Source organism: Amphiura filiformis, chromosome 11 (assembly GCF_039555335.1).
Source record: "Amphiura filiformis chromosome 11, Afil_fr2py, whole genome shotgun sequence".
Lineage (NCBI taxonomy): Eukaryota > Metazoa > Echinodermata > Ophiuroidea > Amphilepidida > Amphiuridae > Amphiura > Amphiura filiformis.
Window position 1 is genome coordinate 56,679,394 of NC_092638.1, and position 12,353 is coordinate 56,691,746.

The 12,353-nt window shown below is 36.8% G+C and overlaps 1 protein-coding gene across 1 annotated transcript; it reads right to left on the reverse strand.

Moving 5' to 3' along the window:
• Positions 1-6,635: 6,635 nt before the first annotated feature.
• Positions 6,636-11,925, reverse strand: LOC140164060 (actin-2-like). Its single transcript, XM_072187321.1, has 6 exons — positions 11,779-11,925; positions 10,828-11,067; positions 8,936-9,182; positions 8,573-8,764; positions 7,600-7,719; positions 6,636-6,889 (listed from the first exon to the last, which is right to left on the reverse strand). The coding sequence occupies exons 1-6, from the start codon at positions 11,902-11,904 to the stop codon at positions 6,684-6,686; spliced, it is 1,131 nt and encodes a 376-aa protein (XP_072043422.1). The 5' UTR covers positions 11,905-11,925; the 3' UTR covers positions 6,636-6,683.
• Positions 11,926-12,353: the final 428 nt, after the last annotated feature.

Sequence of the window (12,353 nt, forward strand, 5' to 3'; positions counted from 1 at the left end):
CCGGAACCGGAAAGATCAACACGTACATGACGCACGTGCTCTTGGTGAATTGGAACCGTCCATTATAGATAGAGGAATAATCTAGTAGCAGCTTATTTATAGGAATCGTTTTTGCAATCCATTTACACCTGAGAATTTAGATTTATATAATTATGATGAATTTACATATTATACGATTTTACAACTACTTCCTCAGTAAATATCGGTAACTGATTTTTATAAATTAATTGAACAAAATATCACCCCCCAATAAAATTCCCGTGTTCCATATTTGGTCAGATGTAGCAACCACTGTTGTGATTGGTTGAAACATATGCCATATTTGGTCATAATTGAAGACTCGTGGGCAGATTATCGAACGATTTCTCTGATTCTTGAATTCAAGTTAAATAGTATTAGAGATATCCATAGATTTATAATACGGCCAGATCTTTATGATGCAATATCAAACTGATTTCTCGAACCAAAAATCTGGTTTCGATCGAGGGAAAAAACAGGGTTTCAAAAACTGAGCCTTTGAATTTGAGAAACTTGGTTTTTTTTATTTGAGAAACCAGCTTTTATTTAAATATCGAATTATAAAAGCCAAGTTTTTGAAACTGGTTTCTCGGTCAAGATCAAAAGCCCAGGTTTAGGCTATCAACCACCCCGGTCAACCACTTGGCTTTTCGAATCGAGAAACCAGGTTAAAGCCACCCGAAAGCCAAATTTTGAAAACTTGGCTTCTCGACCGATAAAGGCCTAGGCCCTACTTGCGTCTCGGTTTTAAAAAATCCGGGGAAAAATCGGATTTTTCGAATTTGAAAAGCACATCTTTTGATCTGACAACCTAGTTTTGACCGACCGAGAAACTAATTTCTCCAATTATTAGGCCTATGTTTTGATGAATCCAGCGGAAAGTTTGAGTAAAAGTTGGCTACCAGCTTATTTTTGTTAATTTGGGTATGCTGAACTCGAATGTCTTGTCTACCAAGCAATATTTTGAGACCGTGACCCTCAAAAAGACCCCATATATATACCCGGTATGGGGCAAATATTAATTTGATTCCAATAACACTTTCAAACATGCGTCTGCCCCCACGGATCCCAGAAATGTACCGGTATACCAGCTTATACCGCGACCGTACGACTTATATCGTTGAGAAGTTATAGGTCAATTTGCTTGTTGTGTACGTACCGGTATGTGTCAGAAGTCAGAGCATACTGCAGTTACTGTCCGTTTTCCTATACACAATACACAGTGCTCTCACCATTGACGCGTGACCTCTACAAATGATGTACGTTGGAAGAATGGGCACATGCCTAGTTAACATCACTGTGTGAAAAATAACCAGCCAATATTCTCCAAACTTCTAGCAAATATATTTCTCTAACATGACCTAAAATTACAGCTAGGTTAGATGTTCAGATATAGTCGCACTTTTGTAAAATATGAGTGAGGGCAAGGCATAGCTAGCCAACTCCCCGTGTTAATTGAATGGAGATTTGACCGAAAATATTAGTATCGGACCGCTCACTTCTGAAGGATGCCACTAAAAAGGGTATAAGCTACATTTTAACTATTCTAAATAGGTTCTAGAAAATATAGTTTTGTAACATGTCCCTAATTTTTAGCTAATTTAGATGTTTGGAGAGGGTCGCACTTTTGTGTTTTAGGAAGGATATGTAAACGACAGATAACACCAAAAATATGAAGAAATTATTTCCAAACCGTGTTAAGTCAACAATCATTATGTTGCTCATTTTGAAGAATGCTGGTTAACAAAAAGCAGGTCTTTGTCTCATTTCGTGAACAAAAAGTACACATAGGGCCTAACATTGTTTCCTTTCGTTTCCTTTATAATCGGTTACCCAACTGAAGCTATAATACCAGCTTTATTGTGATGTCGCACATTGAAAACAGACACTTGTGCACAACCAGAGAAGATCTGATTTAATCAGTTGAGCTGCTTCAGTGAGTGTTATCTTGGTTTAATAGCTTTTAATGGGGTTTAAGTCCTGCAAAGGTCGAAATGAATTCTACTGTAGACATGACTGCATCATGGTTGCTCCCATTTTCGTAAAAGGTTGAGGCAAACTGTTCGCCTAGCTTAGAGGTTTCAGAAAAAGAATAGTTTGCACTATCTGCGATGTCTCGTTAGCATGTTACACAGCAAATAGTCAAAAGATATGTAGGATTCCATAGCATTCAATGGAATTTGTATTTATTTATCATCTATCTTCTGAAGTTGACATCGCAGATAGTAACAATAATATTCTTTTCCTGAGGAACAGTTTGCATCCATTTTTACGAAAATCGGAGTAACTTTAATTTTTCACCCCCAGTATAACATGCAATTGAGCCTGTCGAGCCTCATAACTTGGTAACTATATATACGGTATATGTTCTATGTGCAAATATACCGTACATTTTTGTGATCCTTAGACCTGGCCAGATGAATAATTTGACATGTTTTTAGTGACGTGACAGGCATGGGACTACGCATTAATGAAAAGGCTGGAAAAGCGCGTAAAATTGGACAAAAACACCTGAAAATAAATAAAACTGCGGGAATTTTGACATCAAAAAAGACTGGTTCCAGAGTTTTGACTGGAAATTCTCAGTGAATTCGGAGCATGTTTAATTTTTGCCCCTATATATATGAGCATGTATAGGGGTCTGGGAATGGGGGTCATTTTTGAGGGTCAAGAAGTTCCATTCATAACCTCATTAATAAACGCGATGCGTGCGATCCAATCATATTTTATTATTTGTAAAAACGCGAACGCAAATCGAGGTCATTAATTAGAGGTTAATAACTGCGCATCGGTTATTTGGAGGGCATTGTGAAACAACTAAACATTTTGCCTTTGGAACCGAGGCACACTCCGAGGTCCAAAGCAAAATGTATAGATTTTCACAATGCCTGATATATAACTCGATGCAAAGTTAATTAACCTCATTCATAACCGTCACTTTGATCTTTTAACTTTACAAAATAACACAAAAATTTTTCCTCCAAAGTTCTTCTTTCCCAAAATCGATCAGGCTAAAACAAAACGACCAATAACAAAAGTGCGTATCAGAATCTGTGCAAATATGGTAGCGAGCAATCCAAATACGGCAACCAGCGCGCGCGCAGTTCGTTGGACGCACAATACGGCGCACGCAGAAGTCAATTGTGTGCGACATTGGAACAATTACGCATTTTGCGGTCAATTGTGAGATATTAATGACCTCGATTTGCGTTCGCGTTTTCACAAATAATAAAATATGATTGGATCGCACGCATCGCGTTTATTAATGAGGTTATGAATATCTCACAATTGACCGCAAAATGCGTAATTGTTCCAATGTCGCACACAATTGACTTCCGCGTTCGCCTTATTGTGCGTCCAACAAACTGCGCGAGCGCTGGCTGCCGTATTTGGATTGCGCGCTACCATATTTGCACAGATTCTGATACGCACTTTTGTTATTGGTCGTTCTGTTTTAGCCTGATCGATTTTTGGAAAGGGAGGATGTAAAAATCATCTAATTTGATAAACTTTTGAGCAAAATTTGGTGTTATTTTGTAAGGTGAAGAGATTAAAGTGATGGTTGAATGAGGTTAATAACTTTGCATCGGTAATATGTCGGGCATTGTGAAAAATCTAAACATTTTGCTTTGGACCTCGGGATATTCCTCGGTTCCAAAGGCAAAATGTTTAGATTTTTCACAATGCCCTCCAAATAACCGATGCGCAGTTATTAACCTCTATAGAGCATGGCAGACGTTGAATTCAACATACCCGAATTAACAAAATTAATTTGGTTGCCAGCCCCGGTTGCCAGCTTATTACGCAAACGTAAAGATCCTTAAAGAAGCACATATTTCCAAAATAGAACCAGTCTACTACGGCGACAGTTTGAGTTGAGGTTTGTGGACCAAAAGGAAGTCCCTGAATGCTGAACATTCTCGGTTCTCGAGAAAGATGTTTAAAATCGGGTTGGACGGTTGTGAAGTAGTTGGCACTCTGTTTATTGAAATCTCGAGTCGGATATATGTAAAATAGGGGGGGGGTGTTTATAAAAACGAAAAATAATTACTTAACTGTAGTGAGATTTGGCATTACAGGGGTAACAAAAAAAGGAAATTTTGGTCTAAAATTACAAAATACCCATACCGGACCAAAGAATTCCTCTTATCCTATTCAGAAAAAGTAGGCCGACCTATATATACTTGCGACGTACTGTTCTCAAATTATAAGCAAGAAGGCCAAGGTGATATTTTAGGCCCTTATGGGTCAAAAATTGACCAAGTACCATTCTATGTCTCTCTGTGGAGACCCCCTCTAAATATGCCCCATGGGCCTGCAACTACCCTCGTTGGAATGTCATTTTCTTTGGGATGGGTCTCATAATATGTTAGTGATCTTCCACACGCAGTCTCAAGGTCAAAACTGTTATCATGGTTATACAAATTGTTCTCTTTTATATTAATTTGGAATGCGCGCCAAAATTGTGATTGTAACTGCAATTTTGGTCAATATTGTCATGACACAAAGCCCTTTGACATGACCACTATTTGTGAATAAATTATACCCCTCCTCCTTCCTTAGAAATTGATAACCATTCTTTTCAACATATTCACAGCCAATGCTCTAACCAGGCGGCGGATGACATGATCGAGCCGGCAACTTGTGAAACCGCCCGGCCGTATGGCATTTTCCAATATACTCGGTTAGTTTTGTGGGGTTCATTATCGAACCCCAACGGTTTTAGCTTGTATTTATATTATTTATCAACATAGGCGTATTTGTTTGTGATATTTCAAGCATTTTAAAATTTCAAAATAATCCCATTCAATTACACGGTTGACAATGAAAATATACTGAATTTAGAGAATGCAATGCGGCCACCATCTGGCTCTAACGGAGTAAAATAAGTACCCCGGATGGCTTCTTTGTTAATGTTAACAAGCAAGAAGACACCAATAAAAACACAATTTGACAAGTTTGGTGTGAATATACAATTTAATTTGTAAACACGGAGAGGAAAAAGAATGAGAAATGGTTTCATTATTTACAAAGTACGAAATAATGGTTTGATTAATTTACATTTATAAAGTTCTTTCAAACCATACATTATTTTTATTTTGTCATCCATAGTATCATGCCCAAATGGTCTCAAAAAGGTTGTGATTATTATCTCACCGAAAACATCTGGCTACATAATGTTTGTGTGAAAATATTTCTTGCAGATTCGTTCGCTTCGCAAACATTTTTTCTTGTCGAATTTGTAGTTATGTTCTGGTTACAAAACGAAATTACAGCAATGGCCTATACATAACTCACAAACGCAAAACCGGAATCAACTGAAAAATTGGGAATAAACTTTTCATGTGGATATCACTAAAACATACCGTGAAAAGAGGATATACAAGAATTGGCTACTTTATAAAATAATAATATCATAATATCCCCCCCCCCCTCTCCCTGGCCACAAACGGACTAAAAAAGATACCTTGGCCACATGGGTGTTACTACACCATATCATCGTGAATTCGGCAGACGGCCGAATCGGAATTCGGCAAATTAATGTTACCCATGCATTATTTTTGAATTAGAGAGCAAGGGATCAGTGCTGTACACAATAGAGGCCAGGATATCAATTTTAAAAGGAGATCAGATGATAACAGCGTAGTAAGTAATCAAAGAGGGTGGCATACATGGTTAGCAAGTGGTGTATCGCAGTACGGTCGACGATTACAACTGTTAAGAAATCGATATGCTACCCTCTATAGGTAAAGCATTGATCCCTTGTTCTCGAATTCAAATATAATGCATGCGTAACATAAATTTACCAAAAGCCGAATCCGGATGCGGCCGTCTGCCGAATTCATAACGCTAACGCTATTCATAACATTACATGCCAGCAGGTTATATAAAGGTCATGAAGTGTTTATAAAAGTAATAATAAAACTTTTTGTATAAAAACACACTATTTAAAATGTTGTCAAAATGTTACTCTAAAAATTTCTTGCTTCCATTTTTACCAAGTATTTTGTCATCACTTAGATAACATTATGTTCGACTATTTTGCAGTAAGTTTAAAAAAATGTTTTTGAATGTTATGAAAACGTTTCATACCCTTTATATAACTCGACATTAAAACGATTTTTAGCAACCTTTTCTAACCTTTTGTCGAAAACTTTTTGTGTTAGCTGGGTTATCAGGTAGTATTTGAATTTTGATAATTTATGCAATACATAATGTCACTCGTTTCCACCACAAAAATAAAATTGGTGAGAAAAACCTGAAAAGTGTGTGAATTCAGGCTACAAAGCCTCAAAATGGGCTGAACATGATCACAGATCCTGGAAGAAGTCGAAATTTTGCAAACCGTTACTCCCGTTAGTAAGTTTTGACTCACAAAAAAACCCTGAAAAGTGGCATCTCTAGCAATAATAGCCTATACCGGTAGGCCTATATGGAAATAGTACCGTACCCGTTCTTGAGGCATTTCTTTGTTTCGCTGAAGTGATAGAATATCCAATTCAACATGAACTGTTCGGAACATTGATTTATCTAATAACATCCTTACAGGATCAACGGATGATGATGATATTTCATCCATGCTTTTGACACTCACTATATACATTTATCTAAGATTCTCATTACTATACAAATGGTGAGTCAATTAATGAAACAAGGTTCTATATCTAGAAGCATTTACGATGCACTATGCTTGGTCCTGCCTCATCATACTCTTGCTTGCTAATCCACATCTGCTGGAAGGTGGAGAGGGAAGCCAAGATGGAGCCGCCAATCCAAACGGAATACTTGCGCTCAGGCGGTGCAATGGTCTTGATTTTCATCGTGCTTGGTGCAAGAGCTGTGATCTCTTTCTGCTGTCTGTCAGAAATTCCTGTCATTGTAAGAGAGGAAAAAGCGAGTTATTCCCTCGTAACTCGTATATAGCTACGTAAATTAAATTCCATGACAACAAAATGGCATTTCTTTAAAAAGATATTAGTTGGTTGAGGTTGAGACCGAAGGTCTGCTGCTCGATTGGGCTTAAACTTGGTAAAATAATAATAATAAATTTAAATTAAATAAATAATTTTGGCACATCGAAGGACTAGAGTATTGCTACATGTATATAAATGTTAAGGATACTTTATGGATTTATATAAATGGTATCCCCACATGGGTGATGAAACAGAAATGGGCGTTCATGCCCTTTTGACCCGAATGGTATAGAATAGATGATAACGTCTTCGTTGTTCCATGATGATGACGCTGATTAATATTATTTTTTTCATGGCCATTTCATAAATATTTTCCTTTATCAATTCCCTTTTGCATAGACCTGACGTCTTACTGAAAATAGACGCAAAGATGCCGTGCATTCTATCTTCTGAAGATAACACACAGAAAGATTACACGTTATGTGGTTTGAAAAGCTATCTACTGAAGATAATACCAAGACATTCAAAATGTGATAATGTTGTTCTTTGTGTCAAAAGTTCAAAACTTGTTTGCCTGAAACGCAGGGGACAAAATGTTTGCCGCCCCCCCCCCCCCTTGCCACGCTACTGGCATAACTCCGTGGAGGGGCGCGGCGTCTACTCTTACCTGGATACATAGTGCTGCCACCAGACATTACTACATTGGCATAGAGATCTTTACGGATGTCCACATCGCACTTCATGATGCTATTGTATGCCGTCTCATGAACACCAACGGCTTCCATTCCTAATCAAAAAATCACGTCAGGAAATGTCAAGAATATTTGCTTATTTTACCTCAGATTACACCATAATATGACCTTGAAATTGCCTTGCATTTTAAATACTGGCTTTCAATTCCATATTAAAATCCACCAGTCTTTACTTATTTGACTTCAGCTGACCGTAGAAAAATTGACTTTCATTATTGAATTGTGAATACTCTCAATCATCTGGGAATCGTAGAACGAGAGATAATCAACCATACATTTCCAACATACCTTGGAGCAACTACGGGGAATCAATGTGTTAATAATAGCTAATAAAATCACAGCCAAGTTGAAGGTCAGTGGTTGGTTGCTCCAAGGTATGTTGGAATTTGGAAATATCAGGTTGATTGGATCACAGATATTGGAAATAATCTCTCGACTTTCATTATTGTTCATTCACAAAGTTTCATGAAATTTCAACAGAGATGAGCTCGAGGAGCTTGATATAACCTTCAAATTTGGTCAAATAAATTGATATTTACTCTAATCTAATCTAATTTCATCAAAACGCGATAAGTTATAGGTAAATAAAAATCCAACCATCTGTACTATTCACCTCAGACTCCGAGTACCTTAGATAACATCGAAATGACCTTCAAATTGTGTGTTTCGTATTATTAGTTACTGTTACTTATCAAGTTCCATCATATAGCATAAATGTGCGTCAGCATGGTCAGTGCAAGAAAATGTCAGGCAAAAACAAAAACCTAACCAAATAAAACACACACACACCTACACAATGGCTAAAGCCAGTACAGTGGGATTTATTGATTTCCTTCAGGTCTTTTTGGTCAGAAAACATCAAATCAACAATGAAAAACATCTGCCTACCTAGAAATGCAGGTTGGAAGAGTACCTCTGGACACCTGAATCTTTCATTGCCAATGGTGATAACCTGTCCATCAGGAAGCTCATAGCTTTTCTCCAGTGAAGTACTCGCGGCAGCAGTTGCCATCTCCTGCTCAAAGTCCAGAGCAACGTAACACAACTTCTCCTTGATGTCACGCACAATTTCTCTTTCGGCTATAAGCAGAATGACAAAGAGGAAATAAAGAATTAATAACTTTCAGGTTTGCAGGTTCAAGTATGGAGCAAAGTAATATACTCTGAAATGGAAATACTTCAGATGTTGTCAGAACTTTAGACATTTTTACTGAATTTAAGTTCTGCCGATGAATGAAAGATTTTACGCACCTGTTGTTGTGAACGAGTAGCCTCTCTCTGTCAAGATTTTCATGAGGTAATCGGTAAGATCTCTTCCTGCAAGATCAAGCCTAAGAATGGCGTGAGGCAAGGCATAACCTTCGTAGATTGGCACAGTGTGGGTAACACCATCCCCAGAGTCAAGAACTATACCGGTTGTCCTGCCAGAGGCGTACAGGGACAGCACAGCTTGAATCCCCACATACATAGCTGGGGTGTTGAATGTCTCAAACATGATCTATTGAGGGGGAATAAAACCAAAGACCAAAAAAAAAAAACATTGTTATTCTTGCATGACACATGTTTTTCATTTTGCAATTGTATTGGCACTTGTTGCGTTATATCACACATGTCATGGTTGTCATCTGTGAATGACTTGCTTGCAAACTTTTTGCAGCAAGAATTTCATTTACTGCGAGTCTGACAAAAGCTTGACAAATAAAGCTGCTTCACAAGCGGAATGTGTTCTATAAAGTTATAATTTCAAACAAAAGTACGTAACAAATAGTACGTATGTCAATGGTCATTGAATATTCTAAGGCTTGTCATTTCCATCCCATGTGCATGATTTTTCCCCGCATAAACCGTCAACCGCAAGACCTATGGAAATATAAATGCGATTATTGGCTTCATTTTACACATAGGTCCATCAAAAATGGGGGAATCGTACATGAAAACGCTTTCTTCACACTCTGTGTTTGGTTTATTCTAAAAGTATAATATAATACCTATTGTTAAAAGCTTGGTGTCGTTTTGTAGATAATTATGTTCTTTTTCAAATACAAGAACTTCCAAGTCAATAGTTATAAGTATTGTGAGATCATATAACCTTCAACATGTAAGAGATGTCAGATGTACCCATTAAAAGCTGTGTTGAAATGAATCAAATTTGGTGATATTTTTCTCATTTTACATATTTTTCTCATTTTACATTATGTTACACAAAAGATGATCAATTCATATGATATGCGACCACTTCAAGTTGCTTCATTCAATTAAGATTCAATTATGAAAACATAATGTGCACACTCATTACTTCGTTCGATTAAAATTAAATTTGCTTCATTCAAAGAAGCAAACTAGGTTGTTTCGATTAAGTGTATGTTTGTTTGCTCAATTCGATTTTGCAATTTTGTAGTATGTACGCACGCTAATTGAAGCAAATTGATACATAGATCACGTAGAACAGTAGAAAGACTCTACTTTTTGGTAAATTAATGGAAAAAACAATACCCGGATTGTGCGCCTAAATAATGATACAAAATACATTTAGAATTTAAGGATGTCATCTTATGTCTTAAGGCCAGAGTAATGGGAGAGAACATGGACCTTTTCCGACTTCATTATTTCTGGATTTGCTGTCCAAAGTATTTAAAACTATACATTTTTGGAAAGGAAATGAGTCGAGGAATTCTATGGTATATAAACGTCAGAATTAAACCAAAATGTTCAGTTTTTGAAAAAATCACAAAAATGCACTTTCTTGCCCCAAATGTTTTATACAAAAAGGTCATTTTGTTGTCCAAAAAGGTGCTTTTTTTGTGTTTTAGAGTTTTTTGCTGTTTTGACCAAAAATAAAGGTTATTTAAAAAAATGACTCCAACATTTTTTCAATATCACTTCTCTCTTTCATCTAAAATAAAAACAAGTTCCTAGTTCATTTCCCTGGGTCCATAGACTATTTTGAAATTTGACACCTTCAAATCCAAGATGACCGCCAATTAAATATGCAAATTATAGGTGAAAATAATTTTTCCCCTTTTAATGACCCAAAGGTCCTACAGACCAAATTTGGTAATCATAGCACCTTATTAATAAAAGTTATTTTGATGAGGGTCTTCCCTTACACTTTAAGGAAAGGAATATGCCCAAGTTTTATATACCTGTGTCATCTTTTCTCTGTTGGCTTTGGGATTGAGTGGAGCCTCTGTCAACAGCACGGGATGTTCCTCTGGTGCCACTCGCAACTCGTTGTAAAATGTGTGATGCCAGACCTTCTCCATGTCGTCCCAGTTGGTTACGATACCGTGCTCTATGGGGTATTTCAGGGTAAGGATACCTCTCTTGCTCTGTGCTTCATCACCAACGTAGCTGTCTTTCTGTCCCATGCCAACCATCACTCCCTGGATAAATTATAAATGTTAAAAAAGCTGCAGGGTAAATATTTAAATATTCTATTTGCTCACTTCAATATATATTTTATTTTATTCAACATCATGCAAAAATTTACAATGTGAATTTAGCAATAACAAAATTCTTTCAGTTTAGTTTTATATGCATGATATAATGGGGAAAAGCAATTGATTTTGATTAAAAAAACCGTTTAAACAAGTCCACCAAAAAGAAGGGTTGTCGGTCTCTAGTCAAACCCATGCGCATTCAGTATTTGAAAGTCATCCTTGAAAGCCAAATGTCGCAGTCTACATGTATCAGTTAACATTTAAAAAACTCATTTTAAAAAGAACTCAGTGTCAAAAATGTCCGGCTCCCATTTTTCCATTTCGAATGTCATTGCCCTATTTTGTCTACTTTCAGGAGCTCTTAATTTTTTGTAATGAATACATGAGACCCCCAAATACACATAAATACCATCCAAAACTTAAGAGCCCCCGTGACATTGCTGCTGCAAAACCCTCCTTCGTGTATAATGTTGAATGAGAACTTGTATGCATTTAAGGAACCAGTTCTAGTGTCTTTTGCAAAAGCATGGTGCATTGTGGTAGTTTGTGGTGATGTGTTCTAAATAATCTAGTTTGAACCAATGAATTGGTACCGTTAATTATCTCATAAATATGAGGTGTAAATGTAATAATTATACTATAGTTTTATTTTACCTTGTGTCTTGGTCGACCTACTATACTTGGGAAGACTGCCCTGGGTGCATCGTCGCCAGCAAACCCTGCCTTGCACATACCAGAGCCATTGTCACAGACTATCGCTGATACATCGTCGTCACACATTTTTCTGATTTGATGGTTTGATTGCTGGAGATAGAATTTAGGCACGTTAGGTTTAGAATAGATGTTTGTAAATAATTGAAGAAAATTAACTTTTATACTTAGGCCGCCCTATAGTACTTTGGTGTTGAACATGTAGAACGAATACCAACATATGGCGCCAGGCCTAGCCATAGTAGACTACTCAGTATTATATTAGCCTATTTTGAAGATCAAACCTCAAGCTATGTTTTGTTTCGATTTTGTAGACCAAACCAAATTTATAAAATGTACCTGAACTGAAGTGTGTTAATAAATTATCCATTTATATCATTCGTGGTTAAATTCCTGATGAACAAAAATTAATGAAAAATTCAATGTCAATGAGTATCTTCATTTTAAACTCATTTTTTAAACAACAGTCATGAGTCATGATAGAGGTTTTAATCAATCTTATTCTAAACAAGTCCATG

Excerpts from the sequence above, each read along its gene's own strand:
- LOC140164060 (XM_072187321.1), bottom strand. The coding sequence starts at position 11,904 with ATGTGTGACGACGATGTATCAGCGATAGTCTGTGACAATGGCTCTGGT. Across the intron at positions 9,183-10,827 it reads ACAGAGAAAAGATGACACAG|ATCATGTTTGAGACATTCAA; the intron begins GTATATAAAACT and ends CCCCCTCAATAG. Across the intron at positions 8,765-8,935 it reads CTACTCGTTCACAACAACAG|CCGAAAGAGAAATTGTGCGT; the intron begins GTGCGTAAAATC and ends TTCTGCTTATAG.